Genomic DNA, 21,816 nt, shown 5'->3' with positions numbered 1-21,816 from the left:
AACCCACGTCCCAGTAACACTTATGTTGGTCCACAAAGTTCTCCACCACACAGGTGTAGGCTGTCTCAGGGCAAGGATTAGCTTCTTAGCCCCTTCAAGGAACATTCAATCAGCCAACATCCTCCTGGCCAGAATCCCTACGATTAGCATACCACGGCTGGGGGGAAAGGGCCTTTTCTTTCTTAGGGCCGTCAGCCTGGAACAAGCTTCCACTTGAGTTCCGAGCTATTGTTGCAACCTCTTTTGTCAGGCTTAAATACAATGCAGAAAATGCCAAACTGCTATTTTCTGGTCTCAAGGCCCTTGAGACATGACAGACCTTTTGGCCAGCTGACGTGAATTACACCCCCATCCCCATGTCAGGAAAGTTCAGTAAAGAATTTGGGTGTCAAATTCGACAACCGGCTTTGGCTCTGGACTCGTTTTCTGATTGGATGTTCAGATTAGACTTCCCCTGAGACCCTAGAGATCATTTACATGACTGGGAAACCACTTTCCTGATGCCAATAAAGTGCAAATGTCAAGAGTTTAGTAGTGCATTCACATGTAATCATCTAGACTTTGTTTCACACTTGGCAAAATGCAACGTTCACTTGAAACCTCACATATAAAATGTAGCTCCAAAGTATGTTTATCGTAACATAGTCTTTGTTTGTTATTAGTTTTTAGTTGTTAAATATTGCTTTGAAGGGACATATTCACTTATTGTCAACTAATAGTTCGGAATGTTGAATTACCTTCATCCTGCATCATCTTCTTTGACATACTTTTTGGATGCTACAAAATATTCATAGAAATCTGGAGGAAGGGGAGCTGAATATAGGAGTAAGGAAAATTACTTAGTTTCTCTTGTAAATCTAGTTCTTAGTCCAACCTCCTAAGGATCTATCTGCCAAGTTCACTATTCTGTTTGCTTTGTGTTTGGCTGGAGAGTACTGTGTAGGGCACAGAGAGACTGTTGGGGTGTGTTGGGCAGGTGTGCACACATGCCACAACTTTAACAGTCAACTATTTTGCCCTGACAAGACAGAGTTCTAGGCGTATTACTGCCTTCTCTGAGCCTGAAGAAAGGGAGATTTTTAACTGCAGCAAGTAACTTCTGTTTATCTTTTTCAGGTCTCATCAAATGTACTACATGTTTGGTTTCCTCTTCTTGGTATTTATAATTCTTCTCATTACCACGTCAGAAGCGACAGTCTTGCTGTGTTATTTCCATCTATGTACTGAGGTAACCGTACCGGATAATTATTTTTATTTATCAAATGATAGTCTTGGTTTGGAAATAATTGTAGTTTGTCGATATAATGCGGTAACTGTGCCTATACAGTGGATTGTGAGACGCAGGAAAGGAATCTTTGAACAGTAGAAAAACAAATTACACTGCTCCAAGTTAAAGTTCTGATAAAAAATTGTCATCCTATTTATTTCCGAGTTTATAACAAGGCCTAATTGAAAGTGTATTGGGAACTCCAATATGAGGACTATATTGTGCATTCACTGTCAGTAGGACCTAATAAAATTTACAGGTGCCAAAATGTATTGTACTGTAATGCACAAATTACCTCTCGGAAGTAGAATTACATAAAAAAGATGTAAAACTCCATTACTTAATTTCGCCCCATGCATACCAAACTCGACCACTCACGGTTAAAAGCGTAACATATACTTGAAGCAAGACTTGCATAACACAACTCTAAGCCTTTATACACACGGAAGCATACAGTGAACAATCACCATTCTTGCTTCATAAGAGAACAGAAGCATGGGGTTTTGAACCTACCTTTCTGAATTTGGCATGACATTTAAGTTATATGGTGCAAGAATTGCGGGAAAGGGTTGGGGGTATACTGCCGTGCCCACCAAAGTGCTGAATGGGATCATTGCCTCCTTCTCCAACAGGTCCCTACTGTGGGCATCCCGCTTGTTCCCTCCTCCTCATTTGTTTCTACCTTGTATCCTCTAGGATGCTGGAATTATACCCAGCAGGACAGCAGATGCGTAGGGTGTATGACCGGAATACTTTTATAGTATGGGCCAGTTGCAGCGTTGTGCCAATGTTCCAGGCACGGTAAGGAGTTTCACAGCATGAGGGAAGCAAAATTCACATCTGAATTTGAGTAGCTTTATTCTTCTGAATGTCGTTGCCCAGTTCAGAAGTGTTGTGTGCTCCACTGATAATCTGGCAAGCCATTGAGTCTCGGCCCCAAGATAGTTTAGTTCAAAGTCCGGGTCCCTCATACTATTGTGTCAGGTTTGCAGTTTCATGTGAACCAGTGCATCCCTAGGTCTCTTGCCATTCGTTTTAAGGCCAACAGTAGATTTCCAGGGTCCTTGACATATCTTCTGGAGATAGCGAACAGTAAGTTTGCAAAATAATATAGAGGTATGGTAACATTAGCATTTATTTGGCTCTAATCTACCTGCAACTGCAATAGGAAGAGTCCTTGAAAAGACTAATTGTGGCCTGAGAAAATGAATGGTGCGCCCTACATTGCCTTTTAGGAGGCCCGCCTGATAGACCGTCAGTCTCAAATGCTTTAACACGGTGCTGTCCCACCTAGGGCCATTCCCTTCCAGAACCCGTGCAGTCCAGTGCAACCCAACTCTCATTAGGTAAACATGGACCTTCCACAGTTAATCCTTAGCCCGGTTAATCCCTCCAAGTTATTGAATGCTGTGGTGATAGGCCTAATGCCAGCCTCTGTATCTTGAACATACAACAGGAATTCATCAGTGCAAAGGGAGATGATGCTGGTCATCTCTCTGTTGGGACTCCCCCACAGATCCCCATCCCATCTAAGCTGTTCGGCAAACGGTTCCATTGACATTGCAAATTGGAGGTTGGGGATGGGGCAATCCTGCCTTTTCTTTGCCAACGTCTAGAACTGCCTCTCCAGGCCAATCTGCAGTGACTACCTCTGTTATTCTAAGCAGCTGCCATATATCTTGTGACGTACTGGAGTTCGGAATGAAATCATTCTGATCCTCATGTTTGAGCAGTAGCCTAACAGACAAAATTTCCCAGATAATTCTATAATCTACATTGAGGCTAGAGAGGGGTTGCTATGTCAGCAACTTTTCAAAATCTTTACCTACTTTTGGGAGGGAAATTGAGCCCTTCGTTTGTGATGGGGGTAGTCTGCCTAAGTCAAATACCCCATTGTACATTGTGCTAAGCGTGCGTAATAGCTGGTCCACGAAAGCAGCATTAAACTCTAATGGAAACCTATTGGTTCCTAAAACTTTACCCCTGGCGATGGATACGATTGTCTCCTTAACCTCTTGGAGTGGAACAGATTGCTTATGAATGGCACTCTCCAACCTCTGAGGTCTGGGGAATGGAATGTCTGCAAAAAATTCACCTGTCCCATCCTCAGCACTGCCCTCTTATCTTATTAATGGCTTCCTGCGACTGCTGTTAGGCCCCTTGGAAGTTCTTAATGGCAGATAAGGGTGAACTGCTCCTGTCTGATGCAGCTAGCCAAGTCCAAAGCCTGCAAGACCTTTCCCATTATGCTTGCCAATGCTCCATGTGGGCTACATAGGGCACCTCTGCCTGACTGTGGTGGAGGCATCCCTGACTGGGTTTCACCTTTGAACCTGTGTGCCACTGCTGTGCATCCTAGTTCACTTATAGTAGATTCTAAATCTCATAGCTGTTGTGATTTTTCTCCTAACCACGACTGAGGTGCGAATGCAGTGACCCCACACCACCTTGAAAGTCTTCCATTCTGTTATAAGTGAGGTGGCAGATCCCTCATTCCCTTAAAAGAAATGTTCAATGAGTTTGCCTAGTGAGGAGCCAAAGGTGAGGTCCTCCAACGCAGCACTGTGTAGTCCCCACGTCAGTTTGTGTCAGACTCCTTACCCAAAGTATATTCATGGCCTACAGGTTGTGATGGGATATTGTCTGACCTAAATATTCAGTGCAGCTGACTTCACATAGTAACTCCTATGTACCCACTATACGATCTAATCTGATGTGGACTTCATGAACAGAAGAGTAAAAAGAGTATTCCCTGGTCCCTCTGGTCTATATCTGTTGTGTGGGCTGAGATGTGGAGAAATGGGGGGTGAAAGCAGTCTAATTGCACATCTAGGATCCCATTGAAATCCCCCAATACCATCACCTGCCATGGCCAGTTCGCGAACAAGGACAGAGTGGGAATACACTGTGACTAACCAGCATACGGAACATAGATACTCCCAAACACAAATGGCCTGCCATCGAGCCTCCATTCCACTAGCACATATCTTCCACTTCTGTCAGCGAGTTTCTTTGTGATCTCAATGGACATCCCAGGGCTTAGCCATATCAGGACTCCTCTTGCATAAGAGGAGAGACTGGTGGCCACTACCGACCCTCGTTATTTGGTCTGTAACATCATACTCTCTCTCTCTTTTAGGTGTAGCTCTTGCAGCAGGAGCCACATGTGCCCATTAGCACTGCCAGTGCTCACTTTACATACAGAGCCCTTTATCTTTTAGATTGGGACTGGCCATGTTCCACCTGTGCCATTCTCAGCCCACTAGATGGGAACCCTTATCATCCAGATGAACAAGGCCCAGCTGTCACCTCTCTCTCTATCGGAATTACATCAGAAGACAACCTCCTGCGTTTCAGGAATGAGGTTTTTATAATAACACTTAGCTGCCGTAGACATCCTTCGTATGTTCCACGTGAGGTTCTCTAAATGTCTAACCCTGTCCTGTGCATATGAGTGCCCACAGCCCCCCTGTGAAGATATTTTCACTCTCCCATCTCTCTGCGATTCTAAAAGACCCAATGCCGTGCTTAATTTTTCTCCCATCCCCTGAGGTACTCTCCCAATTTCTCTGCCCAGTGAACCATAGCCTAATGCTATCTGTCCGCTTGGGTGGAACCACTGCATGCATCCCTGGTGAGGAGAGGGAGCCTGGCATGCGGTGGGATCAACATGTGGCGATTTTAACTGTATTGTATTATCCCAGATTTGGCTCAGCCAGCCTATGTCAACTCATTGTTCCAAGAGCCAGAGGCAGCCAGTCGCCCTTTGCACAAAAGCAGAATGAGCCCTTCATCAAGCCACCTGCACTCCTATGCAAAGAAAAAATACACCTTCCCACAGAAACATTACTCTCCTCTTCTGTGTCTTATGTCTCACATCTTTTTTGAAGGATGAGGTGGGGTCAGCCAAATTCGCCCTGAAGTTACCCCTTTCCCAGTTATCTTGTACCAGGGTCACTCTAGCAATGCGAGTGCGTAGCCTTCTTTCTGTTAGAGTTCACAGCAGGCCATGTGCCATTTGGGTAGGGATTTGGGGATAGTACCCTGACATTCCACTTTTACTTCCAAAGTTCGCACTCAGTGTCTAAGTTGAATGCAAACGTGGTCAGATGTGTAGGACACAAGGTTTGGCAGAAGATGCAGCGATAGTATGAGCAGCCTGCTGTAGGAGGCTGGCCTGGCTTATAGTGGGTACCTTGTGGTACTTACACCCTCTGCCAGGTCTAGTTATCCTTTATTAGTAGAATAGAGGTTTTTCTAGCAGCTAAGGCTGATAGAAGGTAGCTATGGCAAAGCTTAGGCTGAACTAGGAGACATGCAAAGCTCCTACTATACCACTTATATCATATAGCACAATATCATAAGAAAACACAATACTCAGAGTTACTAAAAATAAAGGTACTTTATTTTTATGACAATATGCCACAAGTATCTCAGTGAGTACCCTCAGTAAGAAGGTAAGTAATATACACAAGTTATATGTACACAAACCCAAAACAGGTAAGTAAGAGTAAGAAAAGTAATGCAAACAGTGTAGAATTACAATAGGATGCAATAGGTGAACATAGGTCTAGGGGCAACACAAACCATATACTCCAAAAGTGGAATGCGAATCACGAATGGACCCCAGACCTATGGGAGCTTGTAGAGGGTCGGTGGGACTGTAAGAAAACAGTCAGGGTGTCCAAGATACCCCAATCCAAGACCCTGAAAAGTAGGAGTAAAGTACACCTACTACCCCAAAAGGACACAATAGTCATGATAGGGGGATTCTGCAAGAACCACAAACACCAGCAAAGCACTAAAGACGGATTCCTGGACCTGCAAGGCAAGGGGAAAGAGTCAGAGTCTCAATAGTGTCTGGGGGGGGGGAGGGGTAAGAGGGTAAGAGTCCAGGAAACCCCGGATGAGGGTGCAAGGAAGCTGCCTCCGGATGGAAGAAGCTTAGGATTCTGCAACAACGAAGAGAGCTAGGAACTTCTGCTTTGGATGGAAGATGTCCCACGGCGTGCTGAAGGTTGCAGAAGTGTTCCCTCGCAGAAATACCGCAAACAAGCCTTGCTAGCTGCAAGGGTCGCGGTAGAGGTTTGTGCGTGCTGCTGGGGACCAGGAAGGACCAGGATGTCTCCCCTTGGAGGAGGAGACAGAGGGGGTGCTCAGCAACTCAGAGAGCCCCCACAGAAGCAGGCAGCACCTGCAGAAGTACCGGAGCAGGCACTTAGAAGATTTGTGAACCGGAGTCCATGCAGAGTCACAAAGGAGGGACCCACGACGTCGGAGACCAACTCACAGGGGTGAGCACTGCAGGATGGAGTGTTGGGGACCCAGGCTCCGCTGTGCACGAAGGAATCCTTGGAGGAGTGCACAGAAGCCGGAGCAGCTGCAAATCACGCAGTACACAGGTTTGCAGTCTAGCGTGGGGAGGCAAGGACTTACCTCCACCAAACTTGGACTGAAGGATCACTGGACAGTGGAAGTCACGTGGATAGAGTTCCTGTGTTCCAGGAACCATGCTCGTCAGGATGAGAGGGGACCCAGAGGACCGGTGAGGCAGTCTTTTGGTGCCTGCGTTAGCAGGGGGAAGATTCGGTCGACCCACAGGAGATTTCTTCTTGGCTTCCAGTGCAGGGTGAAGGGAGATGACCCCCAGAGCATGCGGCACAAGGAAACCGTAGAGAAAGCCGGCAGGATTAGGTGCTACAATGTTGCTGGTAGTCATCTTGCTACTTTGTTGCGGTTTTGCAGGTGTCCTGGAGCAGTCAGCGGTCGATCCTTGGCAGAAGTCGAAGAGGAAGTGCAGAGGAACTCTGGTGAGCTCTTGCATTCGTTATCTGAAGAATACCCCAGAGGAGAGACCCTAAATAGCCAGAAAAGGAGGTTTGGCTACCAAGAAAGGTAAGAGCCTATCAGAGGGGGTCTCTGACGTCACCTGCTGGCACTGGCCACTCAGAGCAGTCCGGTGTGCCCCAAACACCTCTGTTTCCAAGATGGCAGAGGTCTGGGACACACCGGAGGAGCTCTGGGCACCTCCCCTGGGAGGTACTGGTCAGGCAAGTGGTCACTCCCCTTTCCTTTGTCCAGTTTCGCGCCAGAGCAGGGCTGGGGGATCCCTGAACCGGTGTAGATCGCTCCCCCTGCCACTGCAGCTCCTCCAGGTTCCTGAGTTCCTGAGACCCACCTCACAGTAAGTACCCCCCACCTCTCAACCCCTCGCCCTGCCCCGCACTACTCACCCTCTCTCCTGCTCCTGCTTCTTTTCTTCTTTTCTTCTTCTCTGTTCTTCCTCCTCGCTCCTCGCCTGTAATCTTCTTCTGTACTCTTCTTCTCCCCGTCTTCTCTCTTCTTCTGTGTGCTTCTCTGCCTCTCCTGTCGCCTCTCTTCTTCTTCATCTTCTTCTGAGGTCTTCTGCCTTCTGTTCTTCGTATCTTCATCTGTGATCTTCTGCTCTTCTGTGAACCTCCGCTGTTCTGAGTTCTTCTGGACTCCTGTTCTTCGGTTCACCTGTTCTTCGGTTCACCTGTTCTTCGGTTCACCTGTTCACCTGTTCTTCTGCTCTTCTGCTCTTCCGGTCTTCTGCTCTTCTGCTCTTCCGGTCTTCTGCTCTTCCGGTCTTCCGGTCTTCCGGTCTTCCGGTCTTCTGTCTTCTATCTTCTGTCTTCGGCTCCTCTGCCCCCTCCGTCTTCTTCTCCCCGTGCCTGCCCTCCTGCTCCTGCCTCATTCCGCTCCCTCACTCGCCTCCCCCTCTCTATCACCCCTATCTAACCCATTCGCTATCTACCTCCCTCTCTCCTCCTATCCACCTTTCTCTCTATCTCTCTATCTCACTATCTAACTCCCTCACTCCCCACCTCCTCCTATCCACCTATCTCTCTATCTATCTATTTCTCTATCTATTTCTCTATCTCTCCCCCCCCTTCCCGCCACCCCCTCTATTACCTATTCTTCCTATCCTCTCACTCTACCTCTCACCCTCACCCACCTCTACAACCCCCCCTCCCCTATCTTCAAAACCCAACTCCTATCTCTCTTCCTAACCTCCCAACCCTCCTAACACTCTCCACCCTTAAACCCCCCTCCCCCAGCTCTTCTCACTCTACCTGTCCCCCCCTCCCTCGCGCTTTCCCGCTGCGAACTCCTGCTCGCCCCGCCCCCCCAGCTCCCATTCGCCCCCAGCTGACCCCTCCCCCCCCTCCTACTTCATATGGCGGCCGCTGCGCGACAGCCTTGACCCAAGGGTAGGTCGCTCCCCCTGCCGCTGCAGCACCTCCAGGTTCCTGAGTTCCTGAGACCCACCTCACAGTAAGTACCCCCCACCTCCCAACCCCTCGCCCAGCCCCGCGCTACTCACCCTCTCTCCTGCTCCTGCTTCTTTTCTTCTTCTCTGTTCTTCCTCCTCGCTCCTCGCCTGTAATCTTCTTCTGTACTCTTCTTCTCCCCGTCTTCTCTTCTTCTGTGTGCTTCTCTGCCTCTCCTGTCTCCTCTCTTCTTCTTCATCTTCTTCTGAGGTCTTCTGCCTGTCTTCTGCCTTCTGTTCTTCGTATCTTCATCTGTGATCTTCTGCTCTTCTGTGAACTTCCGCTGTTCTGAGTTCTTCTGGACTCCTGTTCTTCTGGACTCCTGTTCTTCTGGACTCCTGTTCTTCTGGACTCCTGTTCTTCTGGACTCCTGTTCTTCGGTTCACCTGTTCTTCGGTTCACCTGTTCTTCGGTTCACCTGTTCTTCGGTTCACCTGTTCTTCGGTTCACCTGTTCTTCGGTTCACCTGTTCTTCGGTTCACCTGTTCTTCGGCTCACCTGTTCTTCGGCTCACCTGTTCTTCGGCTCACCTGTTCTTCGGTTCACCTGTTCTTCTGTTCTTCCGGTCTTCTGTTCTTCCGGTCTTCTGTTCTTCCGGTCTTCTGTTCTTCCGGTCTTCTGTTCTTCCGGTCTTCTGTTCTTCCGGTCTTCTGTTCTTCCGGTCTTCTGTTCTTCCGGTCTTCTGTTCTTCCGGTCTTCTGTTCTTCCGTCTTCTGTTCTTCCGGTCTTCTGTTCTTCTGTCTTCTGTTCTTCTTTCTTCTATCTTCTGTCTTCGGCTCCTCTGCCCCCTCCGTCTTCTTCTCCCCGCGCCTGCCCTCCTGCTCCTGCCTCATCCCCCTCCCTCACTCGCCTCCCCCTCTCTATCACCCCTATCTAACCCATTCGCTATCTACCTCCCTCTCTCCTCCTATCCACCTATCTCTCTATCTCACTATCTAACTCCCTCACTCCCCACCTCCTCCTAACCACCTATTTCTCTATCTATCGATTTCTCTATCTATCGATTTCTCTATCTATCCATTTTCTCTATCTATTTCTCTATCTCTCCCCCCCTTCCCGCCACCCCCTCTATTACCTATTCTTCCTATCCTCTCACTCTACCTCTCACCCTCACCCACCTCTACAACCCCCCCCTCCCCTATCTTCAAAACCCAACTCCTATCTCTCTTCCTAACCTCCCAAACCTCCTAACACTCTCCACCCTTAAACCCCCCTCCCCCAGCTCTTCTCACTCTACCTGTCCCCCCCCTCCCTCGCGCTTTCCCGCTGCGACCTCCTGCTCGCCCCGCCCCCCCAGCTCCCATTCGCCCCCAGCTGACCCCTCCCCCCCCTCCTACTTCATATGGCGGCCGCTGCGCGACAGGGGTAGCGACCCTTGACCCAAGGGTAGGTCGCTCCCCCTGCCGCTGCAGCTCCTCCAGGTTCCTGAGTTCCTGAGACCCACCTCACAGTAAGTACCCCCCACCTCCCAACCCCTCGCCCAGCCCCGCGCTACTCACCCTCTCTCCTGCTCCTGCTTCTTTTCTTCTTCTCTGTTCTTCCTCCTCGCTCCTCGCCTGTAATCTTCTTCTGTACTCTTCTTCTCCCCGTCTTCTCTCTTCTTCTGTGTGCTTCTCTGCCTCTCCTGTCGCCTCTCTTCTTCTTCATCTTCTTCTGAGGTCTTCTGCCTGTCTTCTGCCTTCTGTTCTTCGTATCTTCATCTGTGATCTTCTGCTCTTCTGTGAACTTCCGCTGTTCTGAGTTCTTCTGGACTCCTGTTCTTCTGGACTCCTGTTCTTCTGGACTCCTGTTCTTCTGGACTCCTGTTCTTCTGGACTCCTGTTCTTCTGGACTCCTGTTCTTCTGGACTCCTGTTCTTCGGTTCACCTGTTCTTCGGTTCACCTGTTCTTCGGCTCACCTGTTCTTCGGCTCACCTGTTCTTCGGCTCACCTGTTCTTCGGCTCACCTGTTCTTCGGCTCACCTGTTCTTCGGCTCACCTGTTCTTCGGCTCACCTGTTCTTCGGCTCACCTGTTCTTCGGTTCTTCCGGTCTTCTGTTCTTCTTTTCTTCTGCTCTTCCGTTCTTCTGTCTTCTGTTCTTCTTTCTTCTGTCTTCTGTCTTCGGCTCCTCTGCCCCCTCCGTCTTCTTCTCCCCGCGCCTGCCCTCCTGCTCCTGCCTCATCCCCCTCCCTCACTCGCCTCCCCCTCTCTATCACCCCTATCTAACCCATTCGCTATCTACCTCCCTCTCTCCTCCTATCCACCTATCTCTCTATCTCACTATCTAACTCCCTCACTCCCCACCTCCTCCTAACCACCTATTTCTCTATCTATCGATTTCTCTATCTATCCATTTTCTCTATCTATTTCTCTATCTCTCCCCCCCCTTCCCGCCACCCCCTCTATTACCTATTCTTCCTATCCTCTCACTCTACCTCTCACCCTCACCCACCTCTACAACCCCCCCTCCCCTATCTTCAAAACCCAACTCCTATCTCTCTTCCTAACCTCCCAAACCTCCTAACACTCTCCACCCTTAAACCCCCCTCCCCCAGCTCTTCTCACTCTACCTGTCCCCCCCTCCCTCGCGCTTTCCCGCTGCGACCTCCTGCTCGCCCCGCCCCCCCAGCTCCCATTCGCCCCAGCTGACCCCTCCCCCCCCCTCCTACTTCATATGGCGGACGCTGCGCGACAGGGGTAGCGACCCTTGACCCAAGGGTAGGTCGCTCCCCCTGCCGCTGCAGCTCCTCCAGGTTCCTGAGTTCCTGAGACCCACCTCACAGTAAGTACCCCCCACCTCCCAACCCCTCGCCCAGCCCCGCGCTACTCACCCTCTCTCCTGCTCCTGCTTCTTTTCTTCTTCTCTGTTCTTCCTCCTCGCTCCTCGCCTGTAATCTTCTTCTGTACTCTTCTTCTCCCCGTCTTCTCTCTTCTTCTGTGTGCTTCTCTGCCTCTCCTGTCGCCTCTCTTCTTCTTCATCTTCTTCTGAGGTCTTCTGCCTGTCTTCTGCCTTCTGTTCTTCGTATCTTCATCTGTGATCTTCTGCTCTTCTGTGAACTTCCGCTGTTCTGAGTTCTTCTGGACTCCTGTTCTTCTGGACTCCTGTTCTTCTGGACTCCTGTTCTTCGGTTCACCTGTTCTTCGGTTCACCTGTTCTTCGGTTCACCTGTTCTTCGGTTCACCTGTTCTTCGGCTCACCTGTTCTTCGGCTCACCTGTTCTTCGGCTCACCTGTTCTTCGGCTCACCTGTTCTTCGGCTCACCTGTTCTTCGGCTCACCTGTTCTTCGGCTCACCTGTTCTTCGGCTCACCTGTTCTTCGGCTCACCTGTTCTTCGGCTCACCTGTTCTTCGGCTCACCTGTTCTTCGGCTCACCTGTTCTTCGGCTCACCTGTTCTTCGGCTCACCTGTTCTTCGGCTCACCTGTTCTTCGGCTCACCTGTTCTTCGGCTCACCTGTTCTTCTGTTCTTCCGGTCTTCTGTTCTTCCGGTCTTCTGTTCTTCCGGTCTTTCGGTCTTCTTTTCTTCTGCTCTTCCGTTCTTCTGTCTTCTGTTCTTCTGTCTTCTGTTCTTCTTTCTTCTATCTTCTGTCTTCTGTTCTTCTGTCTTCTGTTCTTCTTTCTTCTATCTTCTGTCTTCGGCTCCTCTGCCCCCTCCGTCTTCTTCTCCCCGCGCCTGCCCTCCTGCTCCTGCCTCATCCCCCTCCCTCACTCGCCTCCCCCTCTCTATCACCCCTATCTAACCCATTCGCTATCTACCTCCCTCTCTCCTCCTATCCACCTATCTCTCTATCTCACTATCTAACTCCCTCACTCCCCACCTCCTCCTAACCACCTATTTCTCTATCTATCGATTTCTCTATCTATCCATTTCTCTATCTATCCATTTTCTCTATCTATTTCTCTATCTCTCCCCCCCTTCCCGCCACCCCCTCTATTACCTATTCTTCCTATCCTCTCACTCTACCTCTCACCCTCACCCACCTCTACAACCCCCCCTCCCCTATCTTCAAAACCCAACTCCTATCTCTCTTCCTAACCTCCCAAACCTCCTAACACTCTCCCCCCTCCCCCCTTAAATCCCCCTCCCCCAGCTCTTCTCACTCTACCTGTCCACCCCTCCCTCGCGCTTTCCCGCAGCGACCTCCTGCTCACCCCCACCCCCCCAGCTCCCATTCGCCCCCAGCTGACCCCCCCCCCCTCCTACCTCATATGGCGCGCCGGAGGCAAGCCCTTCTGCGCCCGTCCGCGCCTGGCTTGCGCCCAGCACCACAACCCCTGGTCCCCAGCTCTCCCAAACCCCGCTGATACGCTACGACCTCACGACCCTCCTCGCCCTCAACCCAGGACGCTTCAACACCTGCTTCCAAGCTCACCCCAAATGCACCCATGGACCCTTCGCCTGCAACTCCTGCAAACGCATCTTCCACCACGCAACCACCACGACCACAAGCCCACGCGCCATCAACCACCTCAAGTGCATCCTGGTCAACGCTCGATCCGTCCACAAGCACGCCGTTGAACTCTGGGACCTCCTGGACTCCACAGCACCGGACGTCGCCTTCATCACGGAGACCTGGATGAACGCCTCCTCTGCTCCAGACATCGCCACTGCCATCCCCGAAGGCTACAAGATCTCCAGAAAAGACCGCACCAACCAAGTAGGAGGAGGTATCGCCATCGTCTTCAAAGACTCCATCAGCGTCACCACCTCCACCGAAGACACCCCCCTCGCCGCTGAACACCTGCATTTTCAGATTCGCACCGACCCGAGGACCACCCTCAGAGGATCCCTCGTCTACCGTCCTTCCGGACCGCGCGTCCCCTTCAGCGATGCCATCGCCGACTTCATCTCCCCGCACGCCCTCGCCTCACCGGACTACATCCTCCTAGGCGACCTCAACTTACATCTGGAACAAAACAACGACCCCAACACCGCCACCCTGCTCGCCAACCTCGACCTCAAACAACTGGTGAACACCGCCACCCACATCGCCGGACACACGCTTGACCCTATCGTCTCCGCCAGCAAACACGTCTTCTTCAGCCCCACCTCCGCTCTACACTGGACCGACCACAGCTGTGTCCACTTCACATTCCGACGCGAGACCCGCCACCTCCGCACTCTACCCATCCCAACAGGATTTGTGCGAATCCCTCGCCACTTTCTTCCATCGCAAGATCAGCGACCTCCACAACCGCTTCGGACACCAGACCCAACATAACACCACCGAACCCGTACCCCACCCCCGGTCATCACCCTCAACAACTGGACCCACATCAACACTGAAGAAACCAAATCCATCATGAACTCTATCCACTCCGGCGCCCCTTCGGACCCCTGCCCTCACTTCATCTTTAACAAAGCCGACGACATCATCGCCCGCACCTCCAGACCGTCATCAACTCTTCTTTTTCTTCTGCTACCTTCCCCGAATGCTGGAAACACGCCGAAGTCAACGCCCTACTAAAGAAACCTACGGCTGACCCGAGCGACCTGAAAAATTTCCGCCCCATCTCTCTTCTGCCTTTCCCAGCCAAGGTAATAGAGAAGACTGTCAACAAACAGCTGACCACCTTCCTCGAAAACAACAACCTGCTCGACCCTTCACAAACCGGATTCCGAACCAACCACAGCATGGAAACCGCCCTCATCTCAGTCACTGACGACATCAGAACCCTGATGGACAACGGTGAAACAGTCGCCCTCATTCTCCTCGACCTCTCGGCTGCCTTCGACACCGTCTGTCACCGCACCCTAATCACCTGCCTCCGCTCCACCGGGATCCAAGGCCAGGCCCTGGACTGGATCGCCTCCTTCCTCTCAAACCGTTCCCAAAGAGTTTACCTCCCTCCGTTTCGCTCAGAACCCACCGAGATCATCTGCGGCATACCTCAAGGCTCATCGCTCAGCCCGACACTCTTCAATGTCTACATGAGCCCCCTCGCCAACATCGTTCGCAAGCACGACATCATCATCATCATCACCTCCTACGCCGACGACACCCAACTTATACTCTCCCTCACCAAGGACCCCGCCAGTGCCAAGACCAACCTACAAGAGGGTATGAAGGACGTGGCAGATTGGATGAGGCTCAGCCGCCTAAAGCTGAACTCTGAAAACCCCCACAAACCACGCCTGCAACCTCGGCTTCATCTTGGACCCTCTTCTCACCATGACCAAGCAAGTCAACGCCGTGTCCTCCGCCTGCTTCCTCACCCTCCGCATGCTCCGCAAGATCTTCCACTGGATCCCCGCCAACACTAGAAAAACCGTGACCCACGCCCTCGTCACAAGCCGCCTGGACTACGGCAACACCCTCTACGCCGGGACCACAGCCAAACTCCAAAATCACCTGCAACGCTTTCAAAACGCATTGGCACGCCTCATCCTCGACGTACCCCGCAACAGCCACATCTCCGCACACCTGAGACACCTGCATTGGCTCCCAGTCAGCAAAAGGATCACCTTTCGACTTCTCACTCACGCACACAAAGCCCTCCACAACAAGGGACCGGAATACCTCAACCGACGCCTCAGCTTCTACGTCCCCACCCGCCTCCTCCGTTCCTCTGGTCTCGCACTCGCTGCCGTCCCTCGCATCCGCCGCTCCACGGCGGGTGGGAGATCTTTCTCCTTCCTGGCGGCCAAGACCTGGAACTCCCTCCCCACCAGCCTCAGGACCACCCAGGACCACTCCGCTTTCTGGAGACTCCTAAAAACCTGGCTATTTGAGCAGCAGTAACCCCCCCTTTCCCCTAGCGCCTTGAGATCCGCACGGGTGAGTAGCGCGCTTTATAAATGTTAATGATTTGATTTGATTTGATAGACTGGCTTATGCAGAGATGGGCACCATCTGTGCCCATCAAAGCATTTCCAGAGGCTGGGGGAGGCTACTCCTCCCCAGCCCTTCACACCTATTTCTAAAGGGAGAGGGTGTAACACCGTATAACACCCTCTCTCAGAGGAAATCCTTTGTTTTAACTTCCTGGGCTGGGGCTGCCGAGACCCCAGGAGGGCAGAATCCTGTCTGAGGAGTTGGCAGCAGCTGCAGTGGAAACCCCAGAAAGGCAGTTTAGCAGTACCCGGGTTCTGTGCTAGAGACCCGGGGGATCATGGAATTGTCACCCCATTACCAGAATGGTATTGGGGTGACAGTTCCATAATCTTAGACATGTTACATGGCCATGTTCGGAGTTACCATTCGGACGCTATACATAGGTAGTGACCTTTGTATAGTGCACACGTGTAATGGTGTCCCCGCACTCACAAGGTCCGGGGAATTTGTCCTGAACTATGTGGGGGCACCTTGGCTAGTGCCAGGGTGCCCACACACTAAGCAACTTGGCACTCAACCTTCACCAAGTGAGGGTTAGGCATATAGGTGACTTATAAGTTACTTATGTGCAGTGAAAAATGGCTGTGAAATAACGTGGACGTTATTTCACTCAGGCTGCAGTGGCAGGCCTGTGTAAGAATTGCCTGAGCTCCCTATGGGTGGCAAAAGAAATGCTGCAGCCCATAGGGATCTCCTGGAACCCCAATACCCTGGGTACCTAAGTACCATATACAAGGGAATTATATGGGTGTACCAGTGTGCCAATGAGATTTGGTAAATTTAGTCACTAGCCTGCAGTGACACAGTTAGAAAGCAGAGAGAGCATAAACACTGAGGTTCGGGTTAGCAGAGACTCAGTGATACAGTTAGGCACCACACAGAGAACACATACAGGGCACATACTATGAGCACTGGGGTCCTGTCTAGCAGGATCCCGGTGACACAAGGGCTAAAACAACATACATCCAGTGAAAAATGGAGGTAACATGCCAGGCAAGATGGTACTTTATTACACCTGCTCATCATGTTTTGTCAGCAGGGTTACAGTGAACCCAAAATGTTTGTCTTCCATTGACATGTTATATCTGATAGAGACTTCTAGCTTCAGATTCCCTACCTTAGAATATTCCCCATGTGTCAGACTTGAAACTTATGGTGAGCAGCACCTCTGTATTCTGGTAGGTGGTGTTGTTTGGCTCCATGTGGCGTAGTTCACACCTGAAGTGACATGCTTGGTACCTACATTGGCACCACCCCTGCGCGCTGAAGTAATTTCTCATGTTTCTGCGCCAGTTGGTGCAGATCTGGAGAAGGGCTACCCTGAGTTACTGTTTGACAGACATTTTTTTCAACCTCATGACGTAGATGTTTTGAGACTGTCTACTGGTGTAAAGGTTGTCCACCAGATGGGCAGGGGCCCGTAATGGACTTCCGCCAGTGGGCTCACCCTCTGTGCCAGTTTGGCCCTGCCCTCTCCAGTGCCGACGACCACTGGTGTCACCGCCCTCCTCATCATTCCCAATTTAGATGTGGAGTCACATGTGTTGTCAAATGCCAGCTCCAGTCCTGACCGAGGGCAGACTCCCCATATTGGCGCCAGTGCCATATTCATATGACAGGCCACATTCATATGACAGGCCTGGATCGGGGGATGATTTGAAGGGCTCTGAGGACCCTTATGGATTTCAGACATTAGAAGATTCTGATGACAACTGGTATTAAGTTCTGGTGGATGCACATGTACTGGACACCTCCCTAGACACTGGCCTGCCTCTCTCCCCCTCACCCCTGGCTACAGAGGAGGGTGCCCCATTCTCAATGGTGGTGCGGAGAGCAGTTGAGGTCTTGGACCTTATGGTACCCTCAGTGGCAGGCAAGACAAACTTATTGATGGAGGTGCTTCAGCCGAAAGTTGTCCCCTCTGAACCATTACTCCATTCAGTGAATCCCTAACGGACATCCTTGTTGGGGCCTGGTCCAACCCCTATACAGGGGCTCCTGTGCATAGGACAATTGGCTGCTACAAGCAACCCACCCCTAGAGACCCTAGTTTCCTCACAGAGCAACCCACCCTGGAGAGCTTGGTAGTAAAAGTGCCACCTCCAAAATGAAACCCGGCACATTCCCTACCACCCACTGGATAGAAAATTCAAAAGGCTGGCTACCTTAAGGGAAAGAATGTTCTCTTCTGTCTGCCTGGCACCACAGTCCGTGAAAACCACATGCCTCTTGCGCCAATACTCCCATACGATCTGGGACTCTGTTGCAAAAGTGCTGCTCTTGGTCTCAGAGGAGGCCTGAGCCATACTGTCTCAAGCAGTTGCTGTTGGGAGGAATGCAGATAAGTTCTCCTTAAGATGTGGGCTGGACACAACAAGCTCAGGGGATTTTCAGGGTATGTCCAAGCTTCCCTGATGGACATGCCCTTTGGCTTTCATTTGATCGGAGAGAAGGCAGACACAGCGCTGGAGCGCTTTAAGCGCCGTTGGACTATGGCCATGTCCTTGGGCCTTTCAATGACCCCCCTCACCAACCCCAGTCCACCTTCTGCCCCTTTCGTGGGCATGGAAGGGAGTTTTTAATACATCTCTACATACCCATCCACTACAACCGGCAAATTACACAATCTTTTCATGGCCAAGGATGCTACTCACACAGACCACATGGGACAGGTAGCCAGAATTCATGCCAGTCAACCACACCCCACCTGTCCACCAGCTGCAGCCTCCAAACATCTTTAATCTGACCTCCAATCTTCTTGGGCAGTCCCTCCCCTTCTTCCCCCCCCCCCATTCCACTTACTCCCCACAAGCTGACAAAGGACCACCTGTCTGTGCGTCAACAGAAAGTGTTAGTTGTCTTGACCAAGGGATCTACAGAGAAAGTGCCAGCATCAGAAGTTGGGGGTCGTAGTTGATATTCCTGCTACTCTCTGGTGGACAAGAGGCCTTTGTCCTATTCTAGTCTTGCATATTCTTAATCTCTTCCTAAAAAAACGAGAAATTCAAGATGCTTGCACAAGTCCGGTCTTCCCTGGACCCATGAAACTGGATGGTATTGCTGGACTTGCAAGGCACGTATTTTCACATCCCTGCCCTGCCTGCCCACAGGCGTTACCTTCCATTCACGATCGGCCAAGAGCACTTTTAGTTTGTCGTGCTCCCCTTTAGCCTCACCAGCGTCCCTCGGATGTTCACCAGAGTGCTACTCGCCATTCACCTCCGGAGGTTAGGGTTTCTAGTCTTCACCGACCTCCACAATTGGCCGTTGAAGGCGGGCTTGCCACAGGTAGTCGTTTCCCACCTCAAGTGTACGGCAAATTTTCTTCATTCATTGGGGCTCACTGTCAAGGTGTCAATGTCATACCTGACTCACTCTCGGATGCTACTTCTCGTTTGAGCTGTTCTGGACACTGTGCAGTTTTAAACTTATCCTCCCGGGTGGTGAGTCCAGGATATTCAGGCTATGATACTAATGTTTCAGCCTGTAGCCTGGATTTCAGTGAGACTGCCTCTGAGGTTGCTGGGCCTCATGGCATTCTGCATCCTGCTAGTGACACATGTCCTGTTGGCACATGCATGTTCTGCAGTAAGACCTGAAGTTCTAGTTGGCGGAGCAGCAGGGGAATCTCTCAGACATAGTCTAGATCTCTGAGGCAACTGCAAAAAGGCCTACAATGGTGGCTAACAAACTACAATTAGGTCAGTGGCAGACCTCTCTCACTTCCTCAACCAGAGCTGACTATAGTGACCGATGCATCACTCTTGGACTGGGGCGACCATCTAGGAGAGGAGGTTATCCGAGAGCTCTGGTGTCCTGCAGAATCTGAGCTCCACATCAATCTGTTGGAGCTTCCGGCGATCCATTTGCCATTGAAAGCCTTTCTTCCTTTAATCGGGGAGTGATGGTACATGCATTCATGGACAAAACCATTGCCATGTGATATTGCAACTAACAGGGTGGGATGGGGTTGTGGACTCTTTTTAAGGGGCTTTGCACCTCTAGGCTTGGCTGCAACACCATGGCATATTTCTAGTAGTTCAACACCTGTCCGAATGCATGAGTGAACAAACTCAGCCATTGATGCCTAGCAGATCACAAATGGCTTCTCCATCTATGGGTAGTACAAGATCTCTTCACCTCGGTGAGATCTGTTCACCTCCATCGGGAATGGGCAATGTCAGCAGTTTTGCATGCTGGAGTTTCCAAGACTGCTCTTTCTCGGAGATGCTTTTTGTCTTGAGTGGAGCTTTGCCCTCCTGAAGGCTTTCCCACCAATACCACTCCTGCTCAAAGTTCTCAAGAAGATCAGGAACGACCAGGCCCAAGTCATTCTTGTGGCTCTGTATTTGGCATTGAGATTCTGGTATTCCGAACCGTTGTGCTTGAGCCTTGGTCCCCCGATGAGACTGCCTCTTCAGGAGGATCTTCTGTCACTGCAACAGGACAGGGTTCTGCACCAAAACCTGAAAACACTTCTCCATGTGTGGAGATTGAGCAGTGACAGTTGACAGCTTTTGAACTTCCACCCTAAGTCTACAATTTTATACTGGCGGCCAGGCGGCCCTCCACCAAGACTGTAAACGCCTGCTATTGGAGCAAGTTTGTGGCATGATGTACAGATAGCCACGTTGACTCTACCTTTCCCAGATTATTTTGTTCATTCCTACATTTAGCCATCAGGACTCTGCTTTGGACACGTTAAAAGGTTACCTTTCTTCCATCTCTGCATTTATGATGTTGGCAGATCAGCCATTCCTTTTCAAATCCCCTGTTGTACATAGGTTCCTGAAAAGTCTCCAGAATATGTTCCCACCAACACCTTTCATTATGCCACAGTGGGACCTCAACCTAGTTCTCACATTTCTGGTGTGTGGTCCCATCGAGCCACCACACAGCTGTCCATTCAGACTTCTCACCATCAAAATGGCCTTCCTAATGGGTTAATAGCTGCCCGGAGGATCAGTGAGCTAAAGGCACTGTTGGCACATCCTCCATACCTTAACATCTACCCAGACAAGCTGGTCCTTTGTACAAGAGCATCTTTTGATGTAGGCCAATCCACCCCTCTGCCTACCTTTTATGCTTTGCCTCACCCCTCTAAAGAAGAAGAGAGACTCCATTGGCTGAACCCAAAAAGAGAGTTGTCCTACCTTGACCACACAAGAGGTCAGGGTGGATAATCTACTCTTTGTGCGGTACACTGGAGCAAAGAAAGAGAAGGCAGTGCAGAAACAGACCATCGCATGATGGCTAGTGCTCTGCATCAAGATCTGCTATGCACTGACCAAAAAGTAACCTCCTGAAGGCTTGCAAGCTCATTCTACCAGACCCAAGGCTACGATTACTGCGTTGGTTCATGGAGTTCCTGTCTGGATATCTGTCAGGCAGCAATACTGGCCACCTGCACACGTTTGCAAAGCACTACTGCCTGGACAGTCGGGTGCGGCATGACGGTCACCTTGACCATTCAGTCCTCCAAGACTTCTCAGTTTAATCTGTATTGCAGCCCCACCTTGGGGAGGTATTGCTTGGGTCTCTAATCTAAAGTAAGGAATCTGGTGCTAGAAGTGACTATCAGTAGAAGAAGTTAATTACCTTCGGTAAGGCCATATCTGGCAAAGAATCTGCGTAGCCACAGATTCCTTACTGACCCAGCCATCCTTTCTGAGAATGGATATTAAAGGGCTGTCCCCCTTTTTAAGAGCCATAGCTTAGCACACCAGTGATCATTGTTTCTTGTGGTTTCGTGCTTCTGGTGTGGAAAGTCATGAAAAGACACTGACATTGCCGTGTTGGTGTGGTGTCTATATAGGCACCGCGCACATCACTTGTGGCGTGGACAATGCCAGCAATGCCACACTGAGCCGAATAACACCACCTACCAGCTCTCAGGGGTATTGCTCACCAAAACTTTCCAAATCCAGCCTGAAGCTTGTGGAATATTCAAAGTTAAGGAATACGTGGCTGGATAGTCTTTCAGATAAGGCATTACCAAAGGTAATTCTCTGGGTCTGTTGTGTGGGTGGGTACGGCTGCCCTGTTGGGCTGCGTTTACTCCCTTTCTCTAGTGCTCTGTTGTTCGGCCCAGTCCTATGCAGCTTCCAGTTCGTTGAAAAAGAAGGTACACTGACTTCATTATTTTCAAAGTGGCTTGAAAGACCGCAGGCCCATGTCTCTCAGCCTTCTTATAACTTCTATGAAACTGGACCTTCAGTGCTGGACTGCCAGGGTGTAGTCGAGGACGATCATCATTTTCCTGTTCTTAAGGATGAAATAACCCTCCTTCCTGCCATGTAATTGAGGATTTTTATCTACTATGGATCTGGGGTGGGGCGCCCATGAAGTGACGCCTTGCTATGACCCTATGAGCACTCTCTACTGTGAAGCAGTTGTACAGTCCATATGGGGCTGAAGTTCTGGCTTGCTAAGCTTGT

General features: G+C 50.6%; 1 protein-coding gene across 1 annotated transcript in view; it reads left to right on the top strand.

The window, feature by feature from the left end:
• Positions 1-21,816, top strand: part of LOC138263236 (transmembrane 9 superfamily member 2-like) — a 696,131-nt gene that overhangs the window by 550,291 nt on the left and 124,024 nt on the right. The window contains exon 15 of the mRNA XM_069212440.1: positions 1,117-1,228. Within this exon, the coding sequence (XP_069068541.1) occupies positions 1,117-1,228 (112 nt within the window). The remainder of the gene's footprint in view (positions 1-1,116; positions 1,229-21,816) is intronic.

This window comes from Pleurodeles waltl, chromosome 2_1, assembly GCF_031143425.1.
Source record: "Pleurodeles waltl isolate 20211129_DDA chromosome 2_1, aPleWal1.hap1.20221129, whole genome shotgun sequence".
Lineage (NCBI taxonomy): Eukaryota > Metazoa > Chordata > Amphibia > Caudata > Salamandridae > Pleurodeles > Pleurodeles waltl.
The sequence above is the reverse complement of the archived record's forward strand: the minus strand, read 5'-3'. Positions and strand labels throughout refer to the sequence as shown.